Source organism: Mytilus galloprovincialis, chromosome 10 (assembly GCF_965363235.1).
Source record: "Mytilus galloprovincialis chromosome 10, xbMytGall1.hap1.1, whole genome shotgun sequence".
In the NCBI taxonomy this organism is placed as follows: domain Eukaryota; kingdom Metazoa; phylum Mollusca; class Bivalvia; order Mytilida; family Mytilidae; genus Mytilus; species Mytilus galloprovincialis.
This window is the reverse complement of record NC_134847.1, coordinates 6,276,144-6,291,810: the sequence shown is the minus strand read 5'-3', so window position 1 is coordinate 6,291,810 and position 15,667 is coordinate 6,276,144. Positions and strand designations below refer to the sequence as shown.

General features: G+C 30.1%; 1 protein-coding gene across 5 annotated transcripts in view; it reads left to right on the top strand.

Moving 5' to 3' along the window:
- Positions 1 to 15,667, top strand: part of LOC143049731 (uncharacterized) — a 38,081-nt gene continuing 22,414 nt past the window's right edge. For 2 of the 5 annotated variants that reach the window (XM_076223424.1, XM_076223422.1), the window contains exon 1: positions 13,655 to 13,935. In XM_076223424.1, the coding sequence (XP_076079539.1) occupies positions 13,739 to 13,935 (197 nt within the window). In that variant the 5' untranslated portion in view covers positions 13,655 to 13,738. Of the gene's footprint in view, positions 314 to 8,620; positions 8,744 to 13,654; positions 13,936 to 15,667 lie in introns of those variants that run through there. The other 3 variants (XM_076223420.1, XM_076223419.1, XM_076223421.1) reach the window with 2 other exon arrangements.

Sequence of the window (15,667 nt, the reverse complement as noted above, 5' to 3'; positions counted from 1 at the left end):
CGTAACCAAAACAATATGGCGGAAAATATTTTGATTGAAGTGTCTACCATGTGAAAGAAAGTGCTCTTTGTTAAAAGCTTGTCTTTACAGTACACGAAAAATACAAAATCTATAGATAACAGTATTTTAACAATTTCAAATGTCAAACATTTCGATATTTCGCAGTTGCGATGAAGTGAAGTGGTAAAAATATTGTATTTTCTGGTGCTGCGGAAAATGTGTTCCACCACACTGTTTCGTTAGCTGACATTTTTCGTTTGATATATGATTTAGAAGAGAAACTTATAGCAGACATGTTAGCAGGAGCATATTCGTATCCTTACAATGTCGTAATTGTCTTAAAATTTTACATTTTCCCTGAATTCCAGGGTTGTCTCCAAATTATAATGCACCCTTTTCAGACCCAGTTTTAGGTTCACACTCCTTATGCATGTTTTGAGATGGTTGTAGTGAGTGTATGTACAAGATGAACAACGGTAAAAAATCTTGCCACATGCTTTATACAGTATTTTTTTGTGTGTGACGAAAAATGTACACTTTTTAGAAGACAATAAAGAAAATGGTCATTTGAGACTTTGTAAACGCAACACAGATAGTTTGACAAATCATGGTAAAGTATTAACCAATTTGACAATGTTTGATTCTAACCGTAAAAAAAATGACGGTTATATGCCTGACACAGTGACAGTAAAGAGCATTCCTTCCCTCTTTATACGTTGTCTTATAAAGTTTGTTTTGAAAAAAAAATAATTATCATTAGTAAATATACATGTATTATTACTATACAAATTATTACTATAATATGAAAACAATAAGTTCTTTTATTGTTCAAATAAAGTGGCATTAAAAAAAACGGTTTTGAACTAAAGTGAACAAAGGTCTTGTATATTTGTGCAAAATAGCCTTCAAAAATTGCTCCTTTGGGGCTTGTAAATGAGCAGTGTTATGAAGATAATGGGATGTTCATTGTCCATGAAATTACACTTAAATGATTAGTAAAGACATCTGCAAATTTAAAGGGTACACAATTTAAAATTCTATTACAGCAAAGAAATCTTAAGAATTCAAGAAAAGAAGAGAGGATGACTTTTTTTACAAAAATTCCGAATGTCTAAGGGACAAGTAAAAAAAAAAATCACTTGTATAAGTATCCTACAAATTTACTTGTAGAGAGTCTTATAACAACAACACTTTAGGGACTGCTGCAGAAAATTTATTGATCTACATGTTTCGGTGCCTATGGCACCGTCATCAGGATAAAAACAATACATAAAATCATGTTGAAATACAAAATAGGGTTGTTAAAATTTAAACGTCACAATGTTACAATGGTAAGTAACGTTATTAATAGCAACGTACTGAAAGTGAAAGTGAAAGTTCATTGTAAGTATGTAAATAAACTATAAAAAGAAATTAAAATAAAATGTTTTTGTTGTGAAAATGTTTGTTAAAATTATTCTGCCAATATGTGTTTGTCCTCTTGCATCATGGAATATGTCGATCAATAAATTTTCTGCAGCAGTCCCTAAAGTGTTGTTGTTATAACAGGGGTTAAGAAATTTTGTTAAAGCTAACTAGCCCAGGGCTAATTGGTAGCAGGATTTTACTAGCCCCGTTGAAAGAATTAATAGCCCAACAAAACTGACCTACTAGCCCGAGTATGCCTTCCACATTCAGAGTTTCCTGCAATAAACAATGAATTCTATAAACTTGACAATTTTTATCTATTGTACAGTGGATTTTTTGCAAATTGGATACACAAAACTTACAGTTAAAAATATCCCATTAGCAGATATTATATTCAATTCGATAATTGAATACTCATTAAATATACTGTAATAATAACTTGCTCAAATCTCGAGATGGTACAAGTCTTGACCACTTCTATACATGGTTATATAAAAGCATGCCTGGCATAAAAGAATTGGAGTAATTTTTATCAGATACATCATCATTTTTGTGTAAAAGAAATATCAGCTGGTTACATATTATGCTCATACTTGTTTTTAGTTTTAATTTATTAAAATAAATCAAATGATCACAAATATATATGTGAATAAATATCACCATCCATACTTTGTGTCTTTTATAAAAGTTTTATAAACGAGGTACAGTAACATCCATATTTACATTTATTACAGGTAAGCTAATTGTGCGCTATTAATAGATTCCAAACTGAGCACAGTCTCTTAACTGAAATTGTATTTCTTATAAATTTTATTTGAATATCAATGAAGATAATCATAATCATAATGATGAAATACTATTGCATCAAGTTTAAGTTTTCTGAAGATTGTCAATGTATAGGTCATGGTTCTAGAGGCTTCTTCACAGTATGTAAACAAAAACAAAATGGCTACCATAACATGTGCACATGTTACAAATTTATATTTGACAAAAGTCGGGTGTCTGCAGTTAAAAGGGGTTCACATTATAATTCAATAAATTATTCAGAAGGATCTGGTTATATTATATTTCTCTGGTTGCATAAGCAATGTACAATACCCCTGTACTGAAAAATCGATATTGAAAGGACGGGATCCTTCTAAAAAATCAGTTCAAATTCTGGGAATCCCAGATGTCGTAGTCGAATCTGATTGGCTAAGATTAAATAGTGATGAGGGGATTTTCCACTTTATATTTTGGAAACGCCAAGAATTTTTTGTTACTAGTCCGTCGGGCATATTGGGTTACAAGTTTTGGTTGCCCGAGGCCTAAATGTTGTAGTCCCGGGCGTCGGGCTAGTGGATTTTTTAACCCCTGTATAAGACTCTCTACATTTTATGTTTTTTATCATAACGACCCTGCATACCCTCAGGTATCCACTTTATGGACTCTACCGTACTACAGACTCACCAGGCGTTGGTTCACTTTCGTTTGTAATTGTACAAATTTACTTATACAGACATGTGTATATTTTTTTTTACTTATTCAAGTAAATAAAAATTACTTGATTAAGTAGTACCCCTGACTGATTTAAGGGTGTACAACAATGTAAATGTAAAAAATTTTCAACTGATCCACAACAGTTTAATGTTTAACAAATAAGAAGCTTTGAAATTCACTACATTGTTTTTAAACTAAAAGATGATTACAAGAAAGTCTGTCTGTCAACATTGCCATTAACAGTTTTTCACACTTTTTTGTCATGCATAAAGATAATCAAACTGAAAATTGGTACATACTTTGTATGTATATCGCTTTATCATTACAAGTTACAGATCAAGTTCAACTTTTGTTATACATGTATATGGTCTTATGATTTTGTTCAGAGTTATATGGCAGCCGCACTTAGACTTACATGTACATGTTTAAAATTCACTTAAATAATCAGTTTTCAACTCTCTTTTTTTCCTGCCATGCTTGAAGATATTGACTTCATATTTGCAACAAATGTACATGTATATAGTTTACACTATGACAAATTATAAATTAAATTTAAAGAAAAAGAAGACGTAAGGACTTAACTTTTATTTTTAAGATATCCTTAGGCTGTCCATTTGGAAGTGCAGGTTATATAGCCACGTCGTCGGTCAGAATAACTATAAAACATCTCACTGGATGATTCAGAACATATTTGCAGTTATTTGTTGTGTGTGCAGTCACTTTAAATACTGCTACATGTACAATATAAAGTTGGCTTTATGTATTTCATACATTGTTTATAACATTTCTTTTTTTATAAATAATACATACAGCTGTAGCCATTTGTGGAACAATGACAATGTATTGATTGGTAGCATGTGACTCAGGTTTAATGCCTTTGAGCATGTTGAGTGGTTTAAATTTTGAGGAAGTGGTGATTTATGATGGAATTGATGTCTTCCCATTTTAAAAGGTTGCTAGGAAAATAATGCCCCATGCTATTCACCTGCAGTTTTTACATTTACAATATTCTTATCATTGTAACTCTGAACAAATGTGGTACCAGAATCTCCATGGTCCCGCTTAAGTGCAATGGTTTGCAACTAAAGTGTGTTTTTGATCACACTGAAGTACATTGTACGATGGTTTATATTAAATTTGTTTCAATATTTTCCTGTTCACAGGTCGGTGAAGAAGTGGATGAATTTTTGTTTTTATTTTTTTAAGTAAATCTACAATGTATTGTTTTATTTATTTAACTAAGTCTTGATAGATAGCTATATATATAGTCATTCATTGCATTTCCAAATATATAACTGTTAATTACGTTAAGTAGTTGACTATGAACATTGTACAAATGTTGTAAAACATTGTTCAGGCCTTGATTTACTACATTAAACTTGTTACATTAAATTTAAAAGTATAATTTATTATAAATGAGGATATTGACTACCTTCTATTTTTGTCAAAATTTTAAATGAATGGTTGCATTGGTGCAGCTGTTGTACAAAAAAAATGTATGTACATGTACATCTGTAGAGTTCAGTAAAAGACATGGCTTTTTTGAATAAATTGAAAAGTTTATATATACTACAATTTTGAGTTACTTCCCTTTAGCTGTCATATAGCCTGTCTAATTTTGCAATTTAGATTTTAAGGCATTTAGATTTTAGTTGTTGCTCTATGATATATTATGGGTAATTCATTCAAATGTTGGATCACAGTTGTTTTAAAAATGAATTTTTATGCCAGTGGTCCAAAAGATTTCTATAAATTGAAATATATTAATCAGTTCATTATTACATGTAACAGTCTTTTGTTACAGGAGATATCCTAAGCTTTTTCTAGTCAACACAGTCAATTAGACTTCAGTGTCTAAGTTTTTTGAAGAATTTTGGTAAATTGTAGACCGTGTACATGTACATTTTATTGAATGTACCTAAAATTACTGTTAGCGTCATTTGCCAACAATTTTAACCATTATTCATCATGAAGGTACCAAGAACCTCATTTTGAAACATGTACATGTAGTCTGCACTTTTATGAAAAACTCATATATAAATGTATAATAGAAACAAAGCTTTCAAGGTCATACACATTTTGTTTTGATCTTAATTGTTAATCACAATTTTTACTTATAGTGTATAAATATGTATCAATTACATGCATATATAAATAAATAGTTGTGAAAAAAACAAAAATTAATAAACCAAGGCCAGTTAGCTTTATAACTAAATTACAACAGCATAAAGTATTGGCTTTCAAGCGTTAAATGAAAATGGTTAATTTGTGGCATTGTTGGAAAATTCATTAGCTGTCAAATCGTCAAAAACTCATTTGAAATATGAATAGAACACGTCAGCTGAGTTTAAAAATATATTGACATGAATCTATTTATCTAAAAATTGTGTCATGGTTAAATGGTTTTATAAAGATTGTTTTAATTCAATATTTTATTCGTGAACTTTAAAGACTTGAATACTATTATTGTTGTTTATAATTGTATGCACATTCGAGCTCATACATGTACATTTATTATATATGGATCACTATAGTAGACTTTGAATTTGAAAAAAAGTATGGATTGTAAAGAAATAATTTTTTAAATATTTTTATTTGCAAGTACTGAAGTCAATTACATTGTGTGTTTACATGTACTTGTCTTTAAGTATTAACTTAGAAATTACTTCAGGTGTATACATGTACAAGTCTTATCATAGATATAGGAAGATGTGGTGTGAGTGCCTGAGACAACTCTCCATACAAATAACAATTTAAAAAGTAAACCATTATAGGTTAAAGTACGGCCTTCAACATGGAGCCTTGGCTCACACCGAACAACAAGCTATAAAGGGCCCCAAAATTACTAGTGTAAAACCATTCAAACGGGAAAACCAACGGTCTAATCTATATAAACAAAACGAGAAATGAGACTATATTAAAATAGAGGACATATGGACTTTGAGAAAATATATATTGTGCTCTTTTGAATTTTGAATGTCAATATAAATAAGGGAGCTACCATTTGATTTTTATGGGGGGGCTAGGATGAAAAAAAATTTCCTGCATTTTTTTTTAGTTGTAATCTCTGTCCTGCTTTTTTATTTTTCACTCTATTCGGTCCTGCCTTTTTATTTTTAGTTTATCCTGACTTTTTTTACCTAAATTGTCATCCTGACTTTTTTTTTTTTGCAAGTGTCTCATCCTGCCTTTTTTTTTACTCAAAATTCCTGTCCTGCCTATTTTTTTCAAATTTCATCCTAGCCCCCCCATAAAAATCAAATGGTAGCTCCCTAAAAATAAAGAAATGTGCTATGATTGCCAATAAGACAACTAAACACTAAAGTTCACATGATGTAAGCAATTATAGAAAACCAAACAGCCTTTAACAAAGAGAAAATCCAATATAGATGGCTATAAAAGCCCCAACATGAAAAATATGAAAACAGTTCAATTGAGAAAACTGATGACCTAATTAATATAACCAAAAAAATAGGAAAATTAAATATGATCATTGATCAGTGACAACCACTTAACTACAGGCTCCTGACTTGGGATAGGCACTTAAAAAATGTGGGGAGTTCAACAGGTTAATGTTTATGAGCGCTCAACGCTCTCCAAAACGGCAGCAGTCCTTTTATGCCTTTTACTGTTTTTTAGGGGTATCATTTGCGCCAAATTTTTTTTTCCAAATGTATCCATTGCGCCAATATTTGGAACTCATTTGCTCCTATTTACCTGTAAACATATCTATCATAAATATTAATTATTAATATATATTTATTCTTATTTTTGGCTTATAAGTATCATATGTAAGATAATATGTTCCAAAATATTTCACCATGAAAATGAGCATTTGGAGAGAAATGACTTCAGACAGTCAATGTACAGAGAGAGAATAAAACTTATTGCTTTGCTGAATATTTAATACAAAATTGAAAATATATCAAAAAGAGAAGATAATAGATGCTTTTGTTGGATAATGTTTTAGTCACATATGTTGATGACACAGTGCTTTGTTCCCAACATCTGTATGGGCTGAAACTCTTATCTACAGCCAGACGGACCTGTAATGGAGCAGCAGCATTTCTCAGGAATTATTATGAACTGTTTTATGCATCTCATATCAGTGTTTTGTCTTTTTGGACAATGAAGTGGAGATACAAGCTACTATATACATTTAATTGGGAAGTACCCATGCAGCAGCACTGCAGTAAGAAGAAAGTATGTTTCAGAAAAAGAAACATTTGCAGTGTAAGCAGCCGGTTCCAAGTCTCAATAAAGGAGGAAGGAAGTAATTTTTTACTTCTACTTGTAGCAATAGTATGTTTTATTTTTGGCGTAAATGAAACCATGTCATTTTAAAACAAGTGGCGCACGAGAGAAAAGGTTGTGGTGCAAAAGGACACATTTTTGGCGGAAATGGATCTCTCCCCCAAACCTGGGACAATGGTCTGTTATAGCTGCAAAACGGAAGAACAAACTATAAAAATTAGTAGAAATGGCTTAACTCATGAGATTGCCTACATTTTTTTTTTCATTGCTTGTTGGTTTCAGTTAAAAACCTTTAATTATACCTAAAAAAAAAAAAAATATTAGTTTTTGCCCTTGCACAGAAAAAAGTATGTGTATCTTGGGGAAAGCTGTTCCTCTATTTGATAAGTCAAATTATAATCAATGTTTTTATTACACAGACATTGTCAATGATTGTACTCTACCATTACTTGATAATCACTAAATCTTAAACATTGAGTGGGAAATTCTAGATCTTTACTTATGTCATAACTGCTTCATGAAGCCCAGTTACACAAAAATTTAGTTCACATTTTATTAATTACATTTACATGTAATACTCTGTTGGAATAATTGATTAATTTAAATTTTAAATTAAAAATATTTTTATGGTCATGTTGAAATTATACTTGCAGATATTTTAGTCATGAATTTCTTTATTATTTAGTAACAAAGAATTCAGTTCAATTTCAAGTAGAGAAATTTAGACCAAAGATTGGTAAGGGATAATTACAATTCATATGTTGGTTAATCAACTTTCCTGAATGAATTATATAATGTTCACGAACTTTCAATTTAAAATTTTACTGCAAAATCCATTCTTCTGGGAAACTTTTTTATTTCATTTGCAGGTGCTATGTTTAATTGTGTTTAAATTATAACACAAACATGACAAACATAAGGTTATATTCTTTGCCCTAAAATTGAACCCATTATGTTCTTTGAAAATGTTTTCATATCCATTTTGTTTGAAAATAATGATAAAAGATGACTTGTGATGGTGAATACTGATTCATTTACTGTATAAAAAAAAATGTTTGGAATTTCTTTTTGAAACTAGGTCAGTAATAAGGCAACAGAAAATAAGAGTAAAAATATAGAATTTAAAAATATTCATTATCATTTCTTATTCTTGCAAATAGATATCAGTAAAATTTTAATATAAGGGGAAGTAACTCAATAATTACATTTTATATATAGCATGCAGTTGTCTATCAAACCATAGCAAAATTACACACTTAGATAGATAACCTCTGCTGCTGATCAAGGACTAGTTACACTTAAAAAAAGCTTGATTCCTTGATTAAGTCATTAAAATTAGGTCATTGAAATCAGATTTCATTGGAAGTATCAGATAAGGGGAAGTAACTCGGTTTTATCCTTCAAAATAAATACATGTACACATGATTATTTTTAACCATGCTTATGATCAACTTATCTTATTTCCTTAACTAATGACCAGTAAGACCTTTCGTCAGATTGAACAGCAACAGGTAGAACACCTGAAGCAGATGGCAGTCAATGGGGAAGATGACGCTCTGTCCAGAGCTAAAAAGTTACAAAATGAAACAAACCGCCGACGAAAGTAAGTACTCTGATTTTATTAGTAAAGTAATGGTGATTCCATAGTTTTAATCACAAAGCATAGTTAAGTATGATAAAAGTTACAGTGTTCTCCCTTACTGGGCCTACACCATGGGGGAGAAACACTGAATTGCATGTAAAATATTTGATGAACATGATAATAGTAAATTAAAAAAATTGGCTGAATGGCCTTAATGGGGCAAAAAATAAAGTTGTTTTTTTATACGCCCGTCGTCTTTTAGACGGGGCGTATTATGGTATACCGTTGTCCGTCCGTCCGTCGTCCACACTTCGGACAATAACTCAAAAACACTTTCACCAATTTCCATGAAACTTAAGTGAATTGTTTATATCTATTGACGTAAGCTCCCTTTCGTTTTTTTTTAATTTCAGATTTTAAGTTTTGGATTTATGGGGCTTTATTCATAAAAAAAGGGGGGATTTTCAACACTTCGGACAATAACTCAAAAAGGCTTTCACCAATGTCCATGAAACTTTGGTGAATTGTTTATATCTATTGATGTAAGCTCCCTTTCAATTTTTATAAATTTCAGATTTTAAGTTTTGGATTTATGGGGCTTTATTCATAAAAAAGGGGGGTTTTCGACACTTCGGACAATAACTCAAAAAGGCTTTCACCAATGTCCATGAAACTTTGGTGAATTGTTTATATCTATTGATGTAAGCTCCCTTTTAATTTTTATAAATTTCAGATTCTAAGTTTTGGATTTATGGGGCTTTATTCATAAAAAAAAGGGTGATTTTCAACACTTCGGACAATAACTCAAAAAGGCTTTTACCAATGTCCATGAAACTTTGGTGAATTGTTTATATCTATTGATGTAAGCTCCCTTTTAATTTTTATAAATTTCAAATTTTAAGTTTTGGATTTATGGGGCTTTATTCATAAAAAAAGGGGGGTTTTCAACACTTCGGACAATAACTCAAAAAGGCTTTCACCAATGTCCATGAAACTTTGGTGAATTGTTTATATCTATTGATGTAAGCTCCCTTTTAATTTTTATAAATTTCAGATTCTAAGTTTTGGATTTATGGGGCTTTATTCATAAAAAAAAGGGTGATTTTCAACACTTCGGACAATAACTCAAAAAGGCTTTTACCAATGTCCATGAAACTTTGGTGAATTGTTTATATCTATTGATGTAAGCTCCCTTTTAATTTTTATAAATTTCAAATTTTAAGTTTTGGATTTATGGGGCTTTATTCATAAAAAAAAGGGGGATTTTCAACACTTCGGACAATAACTCAAAAAGGCTTTTGCCAATGTCCATGAAACTTTGGTGAATTGTTTATATCTATTGATGTAAGCTCCCTTTCAATTTTAATAAATTTCAGATTTTACATTTCCGTGTTATGAATTTTTATGCTTAAAAAAGGGGGGATTTTCGAATTTTGGGACAATAACTAACACTTTCACAAAATTTTATGCAACTTTGATAAATTGTTTATATCTATTGACATAAGCTCCCTTTTCATTTTTATAAATTTTAGATTTTACGTTTTCTTAAGTAATGAATTTTTATACCTAAAAAAGGGGGATTTTATGAAACTTAGGTGAATATATTAATGTAACATCCCTTTTGATTTGTATATATATTTCTAGTTGATCATATAAATTCATTTAAAGCATAAAAAACAAGTTAAAAAAGCAACAGGCGTATCATGCGCTAAAGCGCAGCCCTTTATTTTATTTATTAATTATGCCACATTACATATATACTTTATGAAGTTCTATAGGGACTATACATTGTAGATTGAGCTAAAATTTGTGGGATGTTCTGGGCTACTTTTATGCATATAGCTTGAACTGCTTATAACAGATGTACATTGTAGATCCAGCAATTTTGAATATTGGGTCCCACTCTAACATGTCTTAGTTGAATGGTTTAAAACTAGTAATTTTTTAGGCACTTTATAGCTTGCTGTTCGGTGTGATCAAAGGCTCTGTGTTGAAGACCATACTTTGACCTAGATTGTTTACTTGTAATAATTGTGACTTGGATGGAGAGTTGTCTGATTTACCAGGCACTCATACCACATCTTCTTATATCTATATAAGGACACCATGGAAAGTCTGAATAATTTTTGAAAAAATGTGGGGGTTCCATCAATGAATTCATGTGTATTTGATTTTGTAGTATTTGGAAAATATAAAAGCATAACTACCAGACTTTAAATATTTAAATGTTCATTGATTACGTCTTTTTATTTGTTTCACAATATGAGGCAAAATAAATATAAGGATTATCAGTTATCAAAACAGTTGTCTGTTCAATTGAGTCATTATCTGCTTATTAAGTAGTTAGTTACACAATGAAACTGTCATATTTGTCTTGAAGGTATTATTTTGTTACCTATTGTCTGTTTATCCTGAATTTTGATCACTGGTGCTGTAAAAATAGTTACACAGTTCAATTGAGGTTATGTACATGTGTGAGGTGAACAACCATGTACAGTTGTAAATTGAAGTGATACTAATTATTCATATGATTTTCATATGCATATAATATACAATGTAAACAAATGTTGATATATATGGCCTGCATTTTTCTTTTCGGGGGTATTATTTTTGTGAAAATATATTAACTTTGAAATTCATGTACAATAACTTCTCTGTAGTGAAAAAATTACGAATACAGCTCAGCCCAAGTTTTCAAGGTTTAGCTGAAATGATTTTTAGAGTACATTTAAATATGTATAAATTGCCATAATGGCCATGCATACAATTTAGTTTTCATCTGTATAAATTTACAAAAGAGTTTACATTCATTTTACAAATACATGTATATTAGCTGTATGGTTAGTTTAAACATATTTAATTATAGTGGATCAGGAAACAAGTTTTGCAACTTATATTAATCCCTTTTCACTTTGTGGGTGCAAGTGCTGCCTTGTAGCAGCATTAGCCTGCTCTTTTTCGAAATCTACAAGGGTGTCTTAAACGTGCAAGAGATATGGCTATCTGTATGGTTTGTATGGATGGAATGTATAAAAATTGATATTTTAAAAGACTTGATGTAATTTTGTTACTGTACGAATAAAAATCCAGTAGATTCCTTAGTCATGTTAGAATATCAATATCTACTAGTGGTATACATGTATTTATATGTCAATGATATTTTGTATGCAGATATATTACCATTGGCACACTCATTTCCATGGAGACTTATTATTTGGGTCATCCCCTTGAGACACAGTCTATTGACCTTGAATATTTTGCATATTTTACATTTTAAAAGTTTGGATTAAATCAGTTCTAGATTAAAAGTATAAGTTTGTATATGGCACATTAATTAACAGTTTGAAATTAGCACTAGACCCATAGGACATTGCCTTGTAAAAAATATATTTGTTCCTGTTGATTTAGTAAGTTTTTGATATAATAACATTCCTAAGAAAAATTCTATGACTGTATAAAGTGAATAAATTTTACTGTAAACGTCTTACGATCAACTTATGATAGAATATAAGATCAGTTGCAGATTACATTACATCATTTAAATTTATGTCTTATCACAGAAATACATGTACTATGGCATACATCATAATTTTCAAACTAAAGACATTTTTATGTATGCTTTCTTTTTTACAAAATATATAATTGATAGAGAATTATAAATTTCTTTGCTCAACGCAAGCAAATAAAACAGTACAATTAACTCAAAGGTCTAAATTTAAATAGTATGGTTAAAATAACATTCAAACTATTTAATTAATAACATTTCAACACATTGTTATATCAAATCAGATTTTGAGATCAATATGTTTGACAAGAGATCACAGAATATTACATGTAAAATTTGTCTTTGTAATGCTTTTGTCCTGTTGTATAATACATAGATTCAAACATTGGATAAAAGAACATTTTATTAGAAGAATGAAATATGAAGTCTACAAATTTATTTGATATGGAGTATATAAAAGAGGGATTATATTCACTGAAAGAAATCAATTTTGCTCCGACAGTGATAACGTGAATGGGGTGAATTAGTGTTATTGTTCGTCAGAAAATAGGATTTAAACGTTCAGTGTTTTTATGATGCATTTAACATCGGTAGATACCAAGACCTTTTTAAAGTCTCTTAGTAAAGCGGGGCTAGGGGAAATGTATTAATCAGTGACGGGAAGTCTACATGGAGTTATGTCAAAATGGGCAGGATTAATGGATTTCAATTATTAACTAATACAGTTCAGGATTAATAAAGTGCTTGTTTAAAAACGTGCTGATTAGAATAGAAATTTGAGAGGTAAAGAAAGTTGAGATTAAGTTCAATTTAATCCTGACGTCTTGGATGATATATTGTACTTCAATAACAGTCATAAACTTGTTCAGTACTTGTGTCACAGGTTTGAAGAATTTTGTTGGATTTTTGATAAACTTAATTGTTTCCATCAAGTGTAAATTGTACTTTGTCGAATCCATGGTATAATTGAAAAGTTAAAGACAACTTTATAGCAAGAAAAGAGACTTTCAGAAACAGCTTGGGATTTTATTTTTGGATGCAATAAGACTTGAAAGAGGACTTGATAATAAGTTTTAGACTTTAGAGTGTGTTTTGGAAATCTTATTCATTGTTTAATCAGTCTATAACGCTAGAAACATAGGAACTTTTTTATTCTGATAACTTTTTCAAGTCATCTATGTAAATGACTGAGTGTCTGTTAGAGTTGACAACAGATATCTTTGAATTTGTCCAGTGTTTTGGATTTTAGAAACAATAAAGATTGTTCTAAATTATTAACTGTGGATAAATTGAGGAATAATTGCCCTTTCATGGAAACATAAGTTTAATTTGTTACAAGTTTTTTGTCTGTAGCATTCGAAATTTGTAATTTGTTGAACATGTAAAGTAAAACACAATTTGTGTTTCACCTATGCTAATGAAATCAATGCTACACTTTTTTGTGATCCATGTCTGATGATTAGGTTGTTAATACTCTCTTCTGGTGTCGTCAATCACATCAAAAATCAATTATGAATAACAACGGATTTGTGAAAATAAGATTTCCGAGGTGTATAAACGAGATGATGGAAAAGAGCGATCAGAAAATGCGGATGCATTTAAGTTTGACAGATACAACTGGAGTTCCAATTCAACATAACTTAACTAATCTAATAAAAAGTGTGGGATTTATAGAAAGGTTACCAGAGTACTCTAGTCATATTTTAAGGTAATAACCATGTTTGTTTCTAAGAAATATTTATTATGGTGTATTGTTTTTTCATAGGAATAAATTAGTCATTTTAAAGGTAATAAGGTATTGTTTCTGAGAAATCTTTATCCTGTTATTTAATTGTTATAGTACATTGGAAATTCAATTATAATTAGATGCAGCCCTTGAGATTTTTTTAATTGATACACTTTATAGTGAACAGAAAAAGTCAAAATGTTAAGTACAGAGCTGCATGTACATGTATATAGCTGGCTAATGGTTTCTAATGAAAACAATGAATATTTTCAGTACCATTACAAGTAAGTGTTATCATTTTCTACAAATGTTTTCTATGAAAGCACTATACAATGATGATGAAGATGTATTTTATAATGTTCAAGTGTAGGCCACCTTTGGTTGATGTAATGCCTACCCATGCTTTATGGGTTGGTAGGTAGAGTTTTTTTATTTTTGGGGGGCCAAGAACATAAATTACATGTTTTAGGTTTTAGTCTTAAGCAAAAAAATTAGAGTAAGTATAAATCTTTTTAAAAAATTGAACCTATTAGTGCTATATTTTTTTATTATTTTTTTTTGGGGGGGGGGGGTATACTTCTTTTAAGAGGGTAGGTAGGCAGCATTAAACAATTCCATTCTTATGATTGGCCTTAAGCGACAGGAATTGTCATTATTGTATGAGGATATTGATGGTAGACATTTCACATTGAAGTTATTTAGATACTGAATGAAATATATAATTTTACATGGTAAGATTTTCAGTATATATGTTTTATAGTATATACAACTCGTTTAAACATCAACCCAACAATGTTAGATCTGTAAATTTGCTTTCGCAAATTTTTTGTTCTTCCCTCACCCGGATTCGAACCCATGCTACTGAGATATCGGGACACCAAATCGCCTGAACTGTAGCCGTCCCGCTAGACTACATGACCACTTGTTTTATAGTATATATACAGTACTTAAAAATAGCTTGAATATTGAGAGCAAAATCAAAATAAATCAATTATAAAACCATACATGATAATTGTCTTGGATTATTGTTATCTCAATGACATTATTATTTTTCATAGAAATCAGGACACATTGTCTTCTGTTTACAACTTAAACTTAATTTGTATTTACTAATTTAATTTTGACTTATTTAACATGCATTAAATTTTAATCTCTTGTCAGATTACCAATTATGAAACTAAGCCAAGTAAATTAACTCAAGCATGTCTTATATTGTTGGATAAGAAAGGGACAAAATAAATAGTCTAACAGGATTATATAAATGTAATTTTATAATATAAAATGGTATTGTGCATTTTGTAAAACATATCTTGTTCATGCTTTTTGGATTGTAAAATCCTGATCGAGTTCTGTGAAAAAGGGATTCATTGTTAAACAAAAATTCTTGGAAGCTGTTTTTATTTCCAGTCTACCTAATTTATAAGAATTTGCTATAGAAAAATAAAAAAAAACATGCAGGAATATAATTTAAATCATTCAAGTACTCTATTGTTTTGACTGAATCTAGTAAATTGTCATTCAAAATTTTAGGGGCAGTAACTCTTTTATAAATAAGCATGCTATGTGATTTTCTAAAATTATAATTCTTCGTGTACAGTGTTCTCAATGGCTTATAAATCCATCTTTGTTTTTGTGTTGAAAAAAATGTGTCAGCAATTCTACTGCATGATTTCCATATTTTCATGATAACTATTGGAATTATCACACTGATGTG